The 19361-nt window shown below is 33.4% G+C and overlaps 1 protein-coding gene across 3 annotated transcripts in view; it reads left to right on the top strand.

Moving 5' to 3' along the window:
- Positions 1–19361, top strand: part of LOC122504785 (steroid hormone receptor ERR2) — a 183911-nt gene that overhangs the window by 146834 nt on the left and 17716 nt on the right. For all 3 annotated transcript variants that reach the window (XM_043616031.1, XM_043616029.1, XM_043616030.1), the window contains 2 exons: positions 1066–1206; positions 1282–1484. In XM_043616031.1, the coding sequence (XP_043471966.1) occupies positions 1066–1206; positions 1282–1484 (344 nt within the window). The remainder of the gene's footprint in view (positions 1–1065; positions 1207–1281; positions 1485–19361) is intronic.

The following is a 19361-nucleotide window of genomic DNA, read 5'->3' as shown; positions in this document are numbered from 1 at the left end:
ATCTTTACTTAAAGAAACTACACTCGATTCTCGTTATAACGACGATCTCGGGACTTCAAAATCTCGATATTACGACGAAAGGAGAGGATCCTACTTCACGTTCTATTCAAACGTCAAATACGTGCTAAATTTTTCGTAAAGTATGTTTATTTATATTAAAAGTTTTTGAATTATGAAATCAGTTTAAAGAAAAAGTAAGTATTTTTAATAATAATCGGATCACTAGATTCTTTAGGTTAAATAAATTTAAGAGTCGATTAAATTTGTCGTTTTTTTTGAGTTAACCAAAATTTTGGTTAAATTAAATTCTTAAATTCGTTCGTGTTTTTTTTGTCGTTGTATCGAGAGTTTTAATGTTCGTTATAACGAGAGAACGTTGTAACGAGATTCGTTATAACAAGAATCGAGTGTATTTTTTAAAAGTTTTTTTTTATAAAAAACAAAAGTAAAATGTAAACGTTAGTCTTGCCATCTTTTGTTTATAATATGAGGCAATAGTTTCATAGTTTATTATACTTACCACAAAAATACATCGCACTGCGAAAAGTTAATTATTATAGACATTTCAAATCTTTTTAATTTGACTAGTTTTCTGAGTAAATCAGAAAAAATGTTAAAATTTTGGTTTCTAGTCCACCAGTTTGAAATATTGAATTTTTTAATTATTTTTATATTCAGTGACCTTAGATGCATATACAAAAAAGTTGTTTTATTAAGTCTTGTTATGGTTAGCTTGTTCATATACAACAGGTTAAAATTTTCTTTTAAATTACTAACATAGTTGACTAAATGCAATAAGATAAATTAAAAATTCGTCATACTTTTCCATTATTCTGCAATTATTTAGCTTAATTTCTTTACAAGAATCATTAAGTTTTGTGTGTTTCTTTAATGGGTATTAGGTTTTAAGAACAAGAAAAACACTATATGCTGGTTATAATTTAATTTTGAATTTATTGTATAATATTTTCTTTAAGATTACTTTTAAAAAATTTTTGAAAATACGAATTAATTTTTGATTAAGAAAAGCTAAATTAATTTCATGTAATATTATTTTTACTTCAGACAATAAAATGATAGAAGCATTAATTGCCTGTGAACCAGATTTGCTTCAAGTATCAAATCTTTCTCACAATATGGACACTGACCAACGAATTCTGGGACAATTGTCTGATCTTTATGATCGTGAATTAGTAGGCATAATTGGTATGTTTTTTTAATTCATTGTTAAATGAAAATTATTGTAGCATTGTGAATTTTTATTTTACTTTTCCATTACAGGTTGGGCAAAACAGATACCAGGATTCAGTAGCTTAGCTTTAAATGACCAAATGCACCTTTTACAAAGTACTTGGGCGGAAATCCTAACATTTAGTCTAGCTTGGAGAAGTATTCCAAATACAGGGAAACTAAAATTCGCTCAAGACTTTATATTAGATGAAAATCTTTCACGAGAATGCCATTGTGTGGATCTTTATATGCACGTAAGTTAATAATTACACACAAGTTACATTTTATTCATCCAGAAAATTATAAAATGACATAAGTAAGAGGCCTAGAGGCGCTCACTATTGTCTGACTGGTATAGTCCCTTTCGACCATGCGTTGCAGGCAGTTATCCGTTCCACACCCTCAATTTTATTTATTTGAAAGCATGTGAACACATTGGATAATTTAAGAAGAGCTATAACGTATCCAGTAGAACATTTTTTCGTCTACTGAAAATTATTTAATTACTAACGAGTAAATACTCAAAATTATCCTGTAATTTTTAAGAAAAACGCGTTTTATGATTTGCCAAAGAAACGCTTACCCGAATATACTCTTTATTAAATTTTGAAAAGTTAAAAGTGATAACGTTTTATGAATTTTTATTAAGTTTTGCCTCAACATTTCTGAATTGTGCCTGTAATTTTTCGATGCAGAGATTTTTATATGTCATATCAATAATTTTATAGTATTTTCATATCAAAATATAACCCCAAAGTTGTTTTTACAAAATTTCAATTTTTTAAGAGTTATTGTTTAAACAATTTTTAAGCATCAAATTATTAAAAAAAATGTCTACCGTTTTATTAGATAGATTTTGATACAATCAAGCATTGAAGTAGTATTATGTAATTCAAATGAAAACTTAAATGGATACTGCTTCGACTAACCATGGAAAGAGAGAATCTCTTCTTCTTCTTCTTTCTTTCCTTGTTAGTGGCCTATTGCAGAGCATACAGCCATATCTGTGTGTGATCACATAAATAAATGTGTGTGTTAAACATTAAGCAACGTTCACATGTGATGAACAAATGCATTAATAAATTCGTACGAAGTGCCATTGCATAAATAAAAGAAAGAACAATAGCAAAAACCAAACCGAAATAAAAAAGAGAAAAAAACAACAAAAACCAAAAAAAGACGATGAGAACAAAATAAATATGCATAGCAAAGTCAATTTCGCAATAAACGCTACCGTAGGCCCAGACTACTCAGTTCACCCGGGGTGAAGGTTGGCAAATGCAAAAAAAAAACCATGCATGCATAAAAAGAAAAAAACGAAAAAGAAACCAAAAATCAGCCAAAAAAAACTCAAAAAAGAAGGGAAAAAAACAACCAAAAAAAACAAAGAAAATCAAATTCAAATTAAAAGAAAATTAAAAGCAATGTTAATAATAATTAAATAGAACCCAGAGCATTTTAACCAAAATGAAAAACAAAAAACTTCAAATTCTTTGAACAAAGTGTCAAATTATAATGCGGGTCGTACTCCCGCCAATGAATCGGCCAAAAGCCTCAACCATCTCATCCGTAGGGGACAGCACCACATCAAGAGGATCAAAGTTTTCCGGATCCTCTATCCCCATCCTATGTACTACACTGAGAGAAGAAAAGCACAGAATCCGTACTGTGACAAACACCGGCCGTGTAAAATGCGTGTCAGTGCCCGTTCTTAATTTTATTCAGTTGGTGTCATTCATAGTTCAGATACTATGCTCAAGCAGCGCGGCGGCGGTACGAACTAATTAGTACAGGATCTGTTTCATAGCGACCGACAGATACTGTACTTCTAAACAGTAGCATTTGAAGTACAACATCTGTACCTCAAGCCAAAGCCAAAATCCGTTTCACATTTTAGCACGACACCTATCACACAGTGGCACTGCTGCTGCGTTCAATTGGAGTACAGATGCTGAACTTTTCCATTTCAGAATCTGTGCTTTTCTTCTCTCAGTGTAAGAAACCAAAAAATTCCGGTCTGTTTGGAGACAGGACAGGACATTCATTGAAGAGATATTTTAAAGTTCTGTCCTCTGCCCCACAGGGGCAGGTAAGATCAACTCTCCAACCCAGACGGCCGAAGTGATCAAGACAAACGACATGTCCCGTCCTAAGACGGGTGATGAAATTAATAGCTGTGCGAGAAGCTCTCGATCCAACAAACCAGGGTCTCCTCGTCTCGAAATTAACTCTAGAGAAATATCTCAATCCCTTCGGATGCTTGCCAAAAAATGGCCATAAGTCCCTAGTCCCAACTCGACTGAGAGAATCAAAATGCCTCAAAAGATCCGGACGAGGGAGACCAAACCTCTTCTTGAGAGCGGTTCTAGCAGCCATTTTTGCTGTGCGGTCCGCAATGTCATTACCCATTAACCCTTTATGGGATGGGATCCACATCAGGGAAATCCTTTGACCCCTCAAACTGGCAGTATAAATGGCAGAGAGAATTCTGTAGACAAGTTGGGAAAATGGCTCGTTACCAAAAACATTTTTGACATCATGAAGAACCTGTTTAGCATCCGAGAGGATGAGAACATTTGGAATATTCATTCTCTTGGAGTGAAGAATAGCCGATAGTATGGCATACGCTTCCGCAGTATAAGCTGAAGAAAAGTCCTGCAAAGCTACACCAAATCGAAAATTCGACTCAGGGATGTAAAATGATCTACCGACAAATGATGTCTCCGTAACAGAAGCCGAGCCATCAGTATACACAGCAACAAAATCCGAATAATCGTCTCGCAGAATAAGACCAAGAACCTCCGAAGGACAATCATCCTCCCCACATCTCTTTTGAAACAAATCCAACTGGACATCAGTTGTCATTGTGATCGTTTCCCAACTGAAATCAAAATCAGCAGGTCTATCAGTTCTAAACGACAAATCCAAAATTCCCCGCATTGAACTATAAGCACTCAACAAAGGAGCCCTAGCAATTGTCACAGGCATGCGGCACGTGGAAGATCCAAGTCTCTCAGAAAGTAGCTGTAACTTTGGAATCAAGGGATTAAAACGCCAAGAAAAATTTCGAATGATGAAACTTCTAGTAAGCAATCGCCGTCTATAAATGAGGGGGAACTCATTGGACTCGGACAAAAGAATTGCAACCGGCGTTGTGCTCATAACCCCCAGAGCAACCCTCAGAGCAGAGTTCTGGACCCTGTCCAGCATACAGAGCGCAGCCGAGTTAGCAGATCCATACAACTGACAACCCCACTCCAGGTACGAGCGAATCAAACCCCTGTAAACCATAAGTGCCAGTGCCGGAGCAACCCCCCAACTGACCTTTGAAATGACCTTAAGAACGTTGATGGCCTTGTTAGCCCGAGAAACATTTTCCTTTATATGTGGAATCCAAGTGAGTCTGGAATCCAAAAGAATTCCCAGATATTTAAGTTCAAGAGAGCCAACAATACGAGAACCATCCACCTCAATAAACCAACCACCTCAATAAATCCACCTCTGTTCAATCTTACTAGACGAGAACGGACAGAGCACACACTTAGTGGACGAAATACCAAGACCCATTCGCAATAGCCGATCTGACAACGGAGCAATAGCTTCATCAAGGAGAGCCATTGCCTCAGGAACATAACCACCCCTGGAGTATACAAGAAGATCGTCAGCATACTGCGCGGCCCTCACATGAGATGGAAGGGAAGAACCTATATCCGCCATATAGATGTTGAACAATAAGGGGGACAGAACACCACCTTGAGGAACGCCCACGCCACAGGTCCTGCTTTGTTCAGCATTCGAAAAATACAGCTCTCTTCTCTCAGTAAGAGAAGCAACAAAATTAACAATGCGTTCCGGAACTCCAAGAGTGCGCAGCTTTTCGTTCAAGATCATAGGGCGTACATTATTAAAAGCGCCCTTGATGTCAATTGCCAGAGCAAGAGTGACGCAGCCCCTACTGAATCCCTGTAAAATATCCGTGACGACAGTCGAAACACAGTCAACAGACGATCGCTTCCGTCGAAATCCAAATTGGAAACTAGGGATGATATTTCTCTGCTCCACAAAATGCTCCAATCTACGATGGACTATCCTCTCCATAAGCTTGGAAAGAACCGAAGTAAGGGAAATAGGACGAAAGCCCTTTTCTCCCGGGTTAGGAATAAAGATGACCCTGGTATTCCTCCAAGCCTCAGGAAACAATGAGTTCATAAAAAAAACATTGAACAATCTCAAACAGAAATGCTGAGCCCTCAGCGAGAGAGCCCTCAACCATTCCCATGTAACATAGTCCGTTCCCGGGGCAGATTTAATATTTCCCCTCATGAGTGCGGACCTTAATTCATGCCAAGAGAAAGGAGAGTTGAAGATGCTTCTCTCATCAACTTCAGCATAACGAGGAACAGAGACCGGTAGAATCTCCTCACAAACTAGATCATTCTGAAGCCTTTTAATCTCTGGAGACTCCGATGAATCCTGATTAAATCTTGGACCTCGAGGTGGTCCTCGAGGTAGTAAGGTCTCTCTTCAGAGACCTTACTACCGACCAAGTCTTAGCGAGACCAACATCCGGGGACAACTCATTACACATGGTCCTGAACGAGTCACGCTTCTTGTTGCGCAAAAACCACTTTACCTCCAAATCCACTCTCTTAGCTTCCAACTCATTCTCTCTCGTCTGATTCCTCCAATAGGCTCTGTTAGATTCTCTTCTTCTCTCGATAGCGTCATCGCATTCAGAACTCCACCATAGTGGACGAGACTTGCATTTCCGAGAACTCAAAGAAGGCAAAAAACCACCACTAGCCTCCACCGAGTTAACCATTCCAGAGACAAAAGCGTCATAAATTCCAAGCGGAGAATCTCCTGAGTCCAGGGCTTCGGATAAGCCAGTAACACACTCATCAGCTCGTTCCCGAAATAAGGACCAATCAACACTCCGGACATTGTATCTAATCGAAGAAGCCTTACAAAAGCTAGGTTCACATGAGAATGAGGATGTGATCAGAACATGATCAGATCCAAAATGATCACCGGTAACCTCCCATGTGAATAAATGATGGATCTCAGGTAAGATAAAAATTAAATCCAGATTTGACTGATTACGATGATCAAGAGGAGAGAATGTTGGAAGAGAGTCATTAAGAACAATGAAACCCTGATCCGCAGCAACAGAAGACAAGTGTCTGCCTCTGGACTCAGATCGCGCTGACCCCCAGGACTCGTGATGAGCATTGAAATCGCCACAAATAATTGGATTCGAAAACGAGTTGACAAGGTCAAAAATGGCAAGCCAGTCATCATAATCGGTATGAACGTTTGGTGGACAGTAAACCAGAAGAAAGGAAACCATTCCCAAGTCAGAACTGACATTAACCAATAAGAGGTCAACCTCCCCTCCACAGAGAATCGGAACCTGAGCGCGCTCCACCTTCGAATCGATTCAACTTCAATCTTCTTCTGTACCACACTATGAGCATTCCATAGAGCCCAGTTGAGACTCCGTTGAACCATATTAACACAGTTGAACAAAAGATAAAATAACAGAATTGTAATAAAAGACGATAAACGTCAACAAAAAGGAAAAAAAGAAAAAGAGAAAAAATAGAGATAATTTCTTCTCTATTTTAATCAACAAAAACAAAAGTTTCGAAAAGAATAATAATTATAAGGAGAGACCAAGTATTGGTCGGGGACAAAAAGTCCCAAAAAAGAAAAAATGGAACCAAGCAAATTAAAGTTACAACTCCATTTCAATCAGTGAGGAATTCTTAGAAGATTCAGCTGATTTCGAGAGTGCAGAAAGAAATTTCTCAGATGAATCAGACGTAGTGTTAGCATTAACCATTGTTTCAGGGTTCGCCATTACATTTTCGGAAGAAGAAGGAGGAGGAGTTTCCCCCGCATCAGCATCCTCCAACCCTGAAAATTCCACTTGAGGTCTGCGCAGCGAGATCTGCTGAAGGTTGCGAATAATCGCCGCTGGAAACCTAGGCTTAAAAATCCCTTGCGCTTCCAAGATGGAATCAGCCTCATCGTATCCACAAAAATTCTCGAACCTGACTCTCATCACCTCAAACTCATAAGCAAAGACCGGACAATCCTTAGAAGAGGCAACATGATTACCCCCACAATTAGAGCAAAGAGGAGACCTTAATTTGTTGTGGCAATTTTCCTCCTCATGAAAATCCGCACAAAACTCACATATAGGCCTAGAGCTTCTGCATTGCCTCGTAATGTGTCTAAACCTATGACACCTATAGCATTTCTTAGGAGGTAAAATAATGGGGACTGCAGAGCAAGCAATATTGGCAATATAGATAGTTTTAGGAACATTTGTTGAGGAAATAGTCAATTCAACAATATCCAAAGGTTCAAGCGGAACCGCAAGAGCCGCCGCAGCACCATCTTTATCCTTTGGACGAGACCTGGTCCTCCTGCGAATCTCCAACACCCGAGGACGAAACGAACGATCCAGAAGGTCATAGATTTCTCCCGCACCAAAGTCTACATCAACCTCCCTGACAAGAATTCTACGGTTAAAAAGAGATGTTGGAATAAAAGCTCCAAGTCCCTTTTCCAAAAGAATTGGAGAGTCGACTAAGGTATTCGCATCCTGCCATCTACTGCAGAAGACCTTTAGCTGATTCTGACCATTCGGAGTAATTCTCTTCTGACCGGGAATAATGCCGCCAATTAAAACACCCACAGCAATCTTCTTCATCTTACCAATGTTCCTATTTGGAATCGAGGACTCAATCAAAACAATGAACGGGGGAGAGGATTCCTCAGAGAATCTTTCCAAAATCTCAGGGGATGATCTCTTCCAAAACAAGTATTCTGGAGTACTTGTCAAAGGAAGATTAGACTCATCATTGTTATCGGCTTGGTCTACATCATCAACCTCCGAAGTCAGACTAGCCGTTAGTTCAGCTTGCGAAGGATCGATATGAGATAAATGAGGGGATTGTTCCAATTGAGTAGATAGAGAAGAACAAGAAGGCTTGTCAGAAATACTATCAGCAGCAGTACTCGGTGCAACAACAGGCAAAACAAGCGTTGGTTGCTTGATTTTAACCTTTTTTTTAGAATGATCATCCTGCTTAATAATAGAACCGGAAGATAACTGACTCTTTTTTGGGTCGATAACGTAAGTATGGTTCGCTATAATGTTAGAGGTCTGGTTGCCGGAAGTGGAAGGGTTCACTTGACTCAAACGAGGAGGGGCACCTGCAGGTCTAACCGGTCGATGACCCCCTGCACCTCCAAAATACGACATGATAAAAGAAAGAAAAAGAACGGCAACCTGCCTCGTCCAAAATTAATTAATTAAATAATTAGAATAATCAATTAATACTCGATATCAGAAAACCTTATTTATCAATTAATAACACACAAATAGTTAAAGGGAAAGAGATAATATTCGTTTCCTCCTATTCTCAATTTTGTTAATTATATTGATACTATAATAATATAATAATCTTAATGTGTAATAAATCAAATGAAAGAAGAACAAATTGGACAATGTTTCTGGGAAACTAAATGTCCCCGACCAAAATTTAAAACAAATTTACCAGCACATTTGATTGCCGATAGGAATCAATAATTTCATGTACAAACACAAAGATAACTAATATCCAGCTTACCCAAAATGTCTTGAATAAATCCAACAAATTAAACAAAACTCCAAAGATAAACTCAGCAGAGGACCTACGAACACTGCAACTATCCCTCACAGATTACCAAACTTATATCTCGCATCAAATTGCACTTCTCAGGTTATCAGAGAGGTTAAGCACGTGCTAGAAACCAAATCAAACTTCAGCAAAAATTGAAACCAGTAACATAAAATAAAAAATGAAAAACAAACGAAAACCAAATAGTTTATACTCTAAAGAAGGCAAAATAAATATTTTTTTTATAAGGTGAAATGCAGAAAATCCATTTTAACCAAAAGAACGAAACATGTGCTTTGATATACAAAAAAATTCAGCCATCTTGGCTGTATTCAAGTGTAAAGCTGAGATCAAATTCACAAAAGTACCGAGAACAAAATTGAAAAATTTAAATTGTTAACCACAAATATCCAGATACTTCACAAGGATATATTTTAATAAATTCGCTCTGGGTTCAAGAAAGAAAACTATTTTAAAACACACATATAGAAATTGGCGCACAAAAACTACGCCTAAAACAAAAAAAACAACTTATGTGTCCATACAGTTAGGTGGTTCAAACAGAACTCCAAGAGAGAATCTCCAAATGTAAATGATCATAAAACGAAGGTTCATTAAAAACTCACTGCTGACTTGTGTGGCGTGACGTAAGGTAAGCCTGAGAGCTAGAGTAGGGAGTTAAACTGTCTCTCTCACTCTCACTGCCCCACTCTAGTCAGAAGCTTAATTTACGTCACACCACACAAGTAAGCGGCCTGGTGAAAACTCCTGAGCCTCAAACAAAAAAGCTTATTATTTTTCAAGAAAAATATGCCACTTTTGGAAGTTGATTAAAGAAATTTGACAGATTCTTATGATTACAAATGTCTACAAAATTTTGGGCTATCTCAGAAACAAGAATTAGGTTTTCGAGATATTCTAATCTAAAAGTGCAAACATCGCGTTTTTTTGACCATATTTGAGGTCATGCAACATCAAGGGATAATAATTTTTTTTCAAAAAGGTCGATACGCCATTTGAAAGCTAGTACTATTCCTCCGCTTCAAAATTTATTTTGAAATTTAAAAAAAATCTGCATCCTGCTCTGAGTTATAGTCATTTGAAGTTTTGAATTTGGTAAATTTGTCGCTTTTTGTGTCGCTATGATTACGAATTTTTGTGTTAGTTTTTGGAAATTCAAAATAACGGATTTAATATGAATTAATCTTAGCCAGTTTTCTTTAATTCACTAATTGTGTTTATAAGTAGCTGCTACTAAAAAGATGTTATAGCCCAGTGGGCACAAAGACAAAAAACGTTCTTTAAACGTCTGTAGAACGTTTAATGTCTGACAATTTACGTTCAAAGAACATCCGAATGTTCCGAAACATTTTTGGAACAGTCGGGCGTTCTTAAAACATAAATTGGCAGACATTAAACGTTCTACAGACGTTTAAAGAACGTTTTTCGTCTTTGTGCCCACTGGGAGGGCTCTCAGCGAAAGTTCACTGTAAAATAGTGATTCATGTCGAAACAATATGGTTACATTTTTCGTTCATTTGACAATTGGTAGTGTCTTTGTTTGACAACGAACAGTTCGCACAATCTTTTGTTTAATTTCGAATTGTATCGAATCGATTTTCAAAAGAATTCGACCGAAATATAATGAAAATGTCTTTGACTTTTTAAAAGTAATATTGAATACAACTTATAAATAGATATTAAAATTGAAGAAAAGTCTAAAATATGGATATCAATCTTAATAAAATACAGTTATCAGAGTTAGAAATAGAAAATATAATAATGTTAAAAATATATAAATGTATTTTTGGTTTACGAAAAAATTGTTATTGAAAACTATTACTTTCACGCATTACAGATGAAAATACAAAATTTTCTACTTTAATTTTTAATTAAATTTTTTTTTGTATAAAAAAGCAAAACCCGAAATTGCCTAGGCAATTCGGGTTTTGCCTATGATTTTAGGAAATACCCGAATTTCCTAGAGATTCATAGGCCAAACCCGAATTGCCTAGGCAAATTGAAAATCAAACTAAATTGAATTAAATTAAATTACATTTATTGCAAAAAATATTACTATGACGCAATTGATCATAAGAAAATAGTCTTAGTTGAAAGAATTTCTTTTTCAATTTACCAAATGGCTTGTATTGAGTCATGCATTGATGTAAACAAATAGTAAACGAACTGTTCTTCATAGCTCACTATTAATAAGTGTCTCTTCTGACTTTAAATTGTACATACCATTCGAAATGAGTAACGAAAATTTTATTCAAAAATGGAAAAGCGATTTTTATGCGGCAGTTAATTTTTTTTAAAATCAATTTTGTAACTCCCGCAACTTCTAAAATGTCATATCTTTTCAACCTTCTGTACTGAAGGCTACTTTTTACTCCATTTAATTTTCCACTTTTCACATCCTTTAAAATCTCATCATATTTCTCTTGCACAATTATTTTATAATTTGCAGATTTATAAACCGCCGCATAAAAATCGCTTTTCCATTTTTGAATGAAATTTTCGTTACTGATTTCGAATGGTATGTACAATTTAAAGTCAAAAGAGACACTAATTAATAGTGAGCTATGAAGAACAGTTCGTTTACTATTTGTTTACATCAATGCATGACTCAATACAAGCCATTTGGTAAATTGAAAAAGAGATTTTTTCAACTAAGACTATTTTCTTATGATCAATTGCATCATAGTAATATTTTTTACAATAAATTCTTCGGGTTTTGCCGGTAACATATAACGGTAACTTGTAACTCAGGGGTTTTTGGGGTTGCTGATTACGAATCCGATATCAGATTTAAAAAATTCAAAATGGCGAATCCAATATGGCAGGCGCCATTTTAAAAAATTTATCAGATTTACTTAAAACTTGTTACTTGGGGTTCATTGATGTCGTAGATTAAAAATGTAATATCGGTTGGGTAATACTCCGTCAGAAAAATTACAATTTGCATGCGGTCTTCGGATTATTCTGCGATTTGGTGAAGTTGTTATATTTGATGACAAAAAAAAGTGTACCAAAGATTTTTAAAAAATTTTCAAAATTGTAAAAATTACGCCTTTTTGAATTTTTTTTATAAGATTTTTTTTTAAATGCGAATATTTCCGAAACAATTTAACGGATTTTAATGAAATTTAAATATGTTGTACTTAAAATCATCTCCTTTCAGAATTTTTCAAAAAAAAAAATTTTTGTTTTTTTCAAAAAAAAGTAAAAAAAAATTTTTTTGAATCAATTTATTAAGCACGGGACTGATTTTTTAGTATTTTTCGATATATAATAAAATATTTCTTATAATTTCACCTTTCATTTAAAAAAAAAAAGGTTGGAGACTTTAATAGTTTTCGAGATATTGCAATTTTTGTGGAAGCGCGACCACGTTTCAGTGCCAGCGCATTTTTTTTACCCAGGACGCCTCATAGTGGGATTTTTTATACTTTACTCTTCAAAATTATCTAGAGCCTACAAATTTTATTGGATTTTGACGTTCTTGGTCTTAAATCAAAGGGGATAAAATTTCTAAGAGATCCCTTGAAACCAATTTTTGAATTTTTAATTGTTTATTTATTTTTCTGTTACTCAAAGTTAACAATTTACAATATTTTTGTAAAAAATACTGTTTATTTTTTATTTTTCTATTGCACAAGATCGAAATCAATTTAAATTAGTCTAGTATGACCACTCGACAAATAATAATGCATAATACAGTTTATTTAAATTGTTAAAAAAGCAATTTTAATTAACAAATACATAACTTTGGTCTTTTTTTTTTAAATTGTTTTTTTTGTAGACAAATTTATGTTTATTTAAGTAATGTATGTCTATTTTGTAAAAAAATGATTTTAAAGTTAATAATTCTCATTGTTATTAATAATTATATAACCAATAATCTATTTTCTTTTGCATTTATAAACATTTTTAGCATTTTTTAAACTTAAAATGTTTATATCATTTGTACATTCTTTTAAAAACTTAAAAAATTTATTGGCTTAAACAATTGCACTTGTTATAAACAAATTATTGACTTTAAAATAATTTTTTTTACAAAATGTAAACAAGATATAAACATTTTAAGTTTAAAAAATGCTGAAAATGTTTATAAATGCAAAAGAATAGTATATTGTGCAACAAGTACAGAAAGAAGCTGTTTTCCGACGAGTGCAAAGTTTGCTGTCCCGAGCGAAGCGAGGGCAGCAATTTGCACGAAGTCGGAAAATCTTCTTTCGTACGTGTTGCACACAGTACTTTGTGTAACACCTTTTGGTTTTGATAAAAAAAGCTGTTTGGAAACGCTAGTTGACGCCAACATACGTACTGTTTAGCAGGGTTTGGAACGTATGTTACCGCACGTAATATACGTGGTTTTCTACGCTTATATTACTGTAAAAAACAGGTATTCTACAAATAGAAAACTAATACCTATGTATATCACCAAAAAAACCCAAAAGTTTAAGAACTTTGCCGCACTAGTGCAGCAAAGTACTGTTTTGCGCCTACTTTACAAGCATGCAAAGTATTACTTTCCTTACAGGTGTTGCACAAAATAGATTATTGGTTGTATAATTATTAATAACAATAAGAATTATTAACTTTAAAATCATTTTTTTACAAAATAGACATACATTACTTAAATAAACATAAATTTGTCTACAAAAAACAATTTAAAAAAAAAGACTAAAGTTATCTATTTGTTAATTAAAATTGTTTTTTTAACAATTAAAATAAACTGTATTATGCATTATTATTTGTCGTTTGGTCATACTAGACTAATTTAAATTGATTTCGATCTTGTGCAATCACATTTAAAAAAAATCTTATAAAAAAATTCAAAAAGGCGTAACTTTTACAATTTTGAAAAAATCTTTGGTACACTTATTTTTGTCATCAAATATAACAACTTCACCAAATTGCAGAATAATCCGAAGACCCCATGCAAATTGTAATTTTTCTGACGGAGTCTTACACGGTTCTAAAAATGGCGGATCCAATATAAGAACTAGTCATTTTTTTATGTCATTATTGATGTCGTAGATTAGAAATGTAATATCGGTTTTGAAATAGCGAATCCAATATAAGAACAAACAAAAAAAATATAAAAAACAAAAAAAATAAAGGAGTGTAAAATCCGACCGCATTCCTCCCCGTGGTACACTCTGGGGTCGTAAGTAACGTAGTATACTTACCAGCTGACTGCGGGGGGAAAATTTGGTATTTTTTATCGTTTAAAAAGTATCTAGTCTCAAGTCATCAAAAGTCTCTAGTATAAAGTTTCAAATAATTCCGGTGACTTTTAGAAAATGTCGTTTGCCATATTGGATGCGACATTTTGAATTTTTAAAAACTAATATCGGATTTGTAATCAGCGACCCCGAAAACCCCCGAGTAAAAAGTTTCAAGTGAATCCGATCATTTAAAAAGTATCTACACGGGGAAAAGAGAAACGTTGATCTAACAAACTGGGCCTACTTCACGGCAATGACATTGAATTAACACAGGTCCACCTGTTAAATCAACATACCACGATAATTTTCCTTGACCAGAAATATGTCTGCTTGCGCATGCGCAGCGCGTGTGTAATTATGACTGATCAGCTAGGTTATGGCCGTATATGAAAATTGACTGATCAGCTGCGTATATTTTTATATAGTCGTAAATGTTTTTAATGATTGCGGAAATTATCTTTCATAATGGATTTGCCAAGTGATTCATGTTTTAAATAATTATTTCTTAAATATTATTTATTTTAATGTATAAAATGATATAGTACATTAATTCAACGGCTAATGGTAAAATGAATCAACACACCATCGCCTGACAGTTACTTTCGGAATCAAACTCACTTACGAGGTGACATTAATACAACATACATTATACCACAGATGTCGCCTATGTTAAAACAGCACCGAAAAACTGTTCATCCAATCCGAAATCGGTATTAACCTAACGTTTCTCTTTTCCCCGTGTAGTCTCAAGTCATCAAAAGTCTCTAGTATAAAGTTTGAAATGATTCCGGTGAATTTTAGAAAATGTCGTCCGCCATATTGGATCCGCCATTTTGAATTTTTAAAATCTGATATCGGATTCGTAATCAGCGAGTTCAAATACAATAGTATGCTCGTTTGCGCAAATTTTGGTTTTCTAAAAAGTTGTCGACATTTTGAGCCCACTTATGAGATTTTGGTCTTGACTGCGAAGGGGTTAAAAGCTGGAGCCATTGAGAAAATCCAAAATTTTCCACTTTAATTTTTAATTAAATTTTTTTTTTTAATGTAAAAGCTCGAATCAAATTGAGTACTCGATACATCGAGCCCGGCTCGGGCTCGGCTATTCGAGCTTTTTGCACACTTCTATTATTTATTTAAACTGCAGGTATGTTTATTATTTATTTTTGTCGTTTTTTAAATTCTTTATTAATTAGGGGAGATTGGGGAATTGTGGGCCACCTCCATTATCTAATTATATCTAAAAGTTTGATCATCCAAATTTTTTATTTTCTTTTTTTCGTCTAAAAGAAATTTTTCATAATCATGTCATGACTTTACAACGCTTTACGGCTTATAAGCCGTAAACAAGAACCACCTGAAAATTCGCGTTCAAATGGCTAGTTGAAATCCTGCGCATAATTTGCGCCAATGTTGCGATTATCAGGTTCCGGAACCAGAAAATTTTTTTTACTTATACACTGAAAAAAAAAAGTATTGAACCAAGAAAATTTTTCTTGGTTGAAGCAAATCGTGGGATTGAATACGGCCAAGACTATTAAAGTATTGATTCAAGAAAACGATTTTCTTGACATAGGATATTTGGGAGAAGAACATATATTCTTGATCCAAGAAAATATGGAATTCGACCAAGAAGTTAGTCTTCTTATACGAAGTATGAAATGTATTAAATGACTAAAATATTTTCTTGTTCTAAGAATATATATAGTTAATTGAATTATTTTATTTGATTCATTCAATTTTTTGTAACGTTCGTTCAAGTAATTCAAGATTTAAATGAAGAAAACATTTATTTTGTGAGAAGAACAGATATTCTTGATCCAAGAAAATATGGAATTCGACCAAGAAGTTAATCGACTTGTACGAAATATAAAATGTATTAAATGAATAAAATATTTTCTTGTTCTAAGAATATATATAGATAATTGAATTATTTTATTTGATTCATTCAATTTTTTGTAACATTCGTTCAAGTAATTCAAGATTTAAATGAAGAAAAAATTTATTTTGTGAGAGAACGCAGATATTCTTGATCCAAGAAAATATGGAATTCGATCAAGAAGTTAAGTAGCATGTAAGAAATGCAGAATATATTAATTCAAAATCATTTATGTATCAAATCAAGAAAGTATGTTCTCTGTCCAAGAAAATATTTTCTTGATTTGAGAAAATTTATAGATTTCAATTAAAAAAAATACTTTCTCAATACAAGTAAATTATTTACTTAAATTACCCCCCCCCCTTACCCCATCCCATCTTTTCTAATACTTAGGTCAAACATTTTTATTATTTAATTAATTAACATTTATATTTTTTATTTAAATAATTAAATAATTGTTATTTTACATATATATTTACATTTAATTATTACTTAACACAAATACAACAAATATACCTTGAAAGAAAATTTTCCACGGTCGGAGGAATTGAACTCGGGTTGCACGCACCAGAAGCCGTCACGCTACCACTATGCCATCCTAGCCTCAATGGACAGTTTTCAAAAACTGATATTTAAGTTGCATATACATTTAAAGAAAAATATTTTCTTGGATCAAGAACACTGGCATTGTGTTAAGTAAAAAAAAGTTTCAAAGCAAATAAATAAAATGATTCGATTCAAGAAACATGAATTCTCCACACAATACTTTATTATTTCGCTTAAGAACATGATATTCTAGATTCAATACTTTTTGGTACTTCGGAAAAGTAAAATATTTGGTTGAAATAATTACATATTGAGTTCTGACAAATACTAAATTGTTAATTCAAGAATTCTGTTCAATGCTAATAATTACTTGACACAAGAAAATGAATTTCTTTCTTCAAATAAATATGGGATTAATTGAATATAATTTTTAATCAACTTGAAACAAATATTTACTTATATTAACCTTCGTATTTTCTTGAATCAGGATTATATGAGCGTTGAATTAAGTAAAAACTTTTTTAAAGGAAACAAAAGAATGATTTAATTCAAGATCTTACACTTAATTGAATTGAATAAATAAAATATTTCATTCCAGAAAATATAATATTCTCGCAAGAAATTAATGATTTTGAAACATGAGAATATAGAAATGCTTCAAGTAAAAGAAATGCTTAGATTAATTAATATTTCTTTGAAACAAAATAATTTTTAATTGAGTTGAAACAATTATTAACTTGTATTAATCTTCCCATTTTCTTGGCTCAAGACTATGGGTGTTGGATGAAATAAATAGTTGCTTTAAAGGAAATAAAAAAATTATTTGACTCAAGATACCAAATGACTCAAGGTAAATTACTTGACGTGAGAACATGATATTCTTGATTCAATACTTTTTCGAGACTTGGCGCATGTAAAACAGTTCGTTTGAAACAGTAAGATATTTACTTATGTCAAACCCATATTTTCTTATTTCAATAACTTTGATCAATGCTCAAAATTACTTGACACAAGAAAATAAATTTCTTCCAATAAGAAAATATGGGTTTGTTTCAAATAAATCAGGTCAAGAAAATGCATTTACTTGATTCAATGAACTTTTTTTTCAGTGTACATGTTACTTCAAACGACAAATGAAGAAGTTTCCAACAGTTTTTGGGTGGGACAACATAACAGGGCGCTAGATAGGCAAATTCAAAGACTGTTATTTTAAACAAAACTAACTCCGGAACATGAAAAATGTTAAAACTCCAGTATGTTAATTAAAATAAAAACTAATTCTTATTCCAAAAGTTTTTAGACGGGACAACATAATAGGGCGCTAGATAGGCAAACTCAAAGATTGTTATTTTAAACAAAACTAACTCCGGAACATAAAAAAATTTAATACTCCAGTATGTGAATTAAATTAAAAATTAATTCAAATTACAATAGTTTTTAGACGGAACAACATAACAGGGCGGTAGATAGGCAAACTCGAAGACTGTTATTTTGAATAAAACAAACTCCGGAACATGAAAAATGTTAAAACTCCAGTATGTTAATTAAAATAAAAACTAATTCTTATTGCAATAGTTTTTAGACGGGACTACATAACAGGGCGCTATATAGGCAAACTCGAAGACTGTTATTTTGAATAAAACAAACTCCGGAACATGAAAAATGTTAAAACTCCAGTATGTTTATTAAAATAAAAACTAATTCTGATTCCAATAGTTTTTAGACGGGACAACATAACAGGGCGCTAGATAGGTAAATTAAAAGACTGCTATTTTGAATAAAACAAACTCCGGAACATGAAAAATGTTACAACTCCAGTATGTTGATTAAAATAAAAACTAATTCTGATTCCAATAGTTTTTAGACGTTACAACATAACAGGGCGCTAGATAGGCAAACTCAAAGATTGTTATTTTGAATAAAACAAACTCCGGAACATGAAAAATGTTAAAACTCCAGTATGTTAATTAAAATAAAAACTAATTCTTATTCCAATAGTTTTTAGACGGGACAACATAACAGGGCGCTAGATAGGCATTTTGAACATTTATTATGATGTATAAAACTAACTCCGGAACATGAAAAATGTTAAAACTCCAATATGTTGATTAAAATAAAAACTAATTCTTATTCCAATAGTTTTTAGACGGGACTACATAACAGGGCGCTAGATAGGTAAATTAAAAGACTGCTATTTTGAATAAAACAAACTCTGGAACATGAAAAATGTTACAACTCCAGTATGTTGATTAAAATAAAAACTAATTCTAATTGAAATAATGTTTATTCGGTACAACATAACCGGGCGCTAGATAGTCATTTTGAACATTTATTATGATGTATAAAACTAACTCCGGAACATGAAAAATGTTAAAACTCCAATATGTTAATTAAAATAAAAACTAATTCTTATTCCAATAGTTTTTAGACGAGACAATATAACAGTGCGCTAGATAGGCAAATTGAAAATCTATTATGTTGAATAAAACAAACTCCGGCAAATGAAAAATGTTAATTTTCCTGTATGTTAATTCAAATAAAACTCATTCTTATTCCAATAGTTTTTAGATGTTTCGGTGTTTGTTTTACTTAAAATAACAGTTTTGACTTCGCCTGTCTAGCACCCTGTTATGTTGTCCTGTCTAAAAACTATTGTAATAAGAATTAGTTTTTATTTTAATTAACATACTGGAGTTTTAACATTTTTCATGTTCCGGAGTTAGATTTATTCAAAGTAACAGTCTTTTAATTTTCCTATCAAGCGCCCTGTTATGTTGTCTCGTCTAAAAACTATCG

Source organism: Leptopilina heterotoma, unplaced genomic scaffold (genome assembly GCF_015476425.1).
Source record: "Leptopilina heterotoma isolate Lh14 unplaced genomic scaffold, ASM1547642v1 Lhet_316, whole genome shotgun sequence".
NCBI lineage: Eukaryota > Metazoa > Arthropoda > Insecta > Hymenoptera > Figitidae > Leptopilina > Leptopilina heterotoma.
Note: the sequence above shows the minus strand (reverse complement) of the source record. Positions and strands in the feature narration are given on the sequence as shown.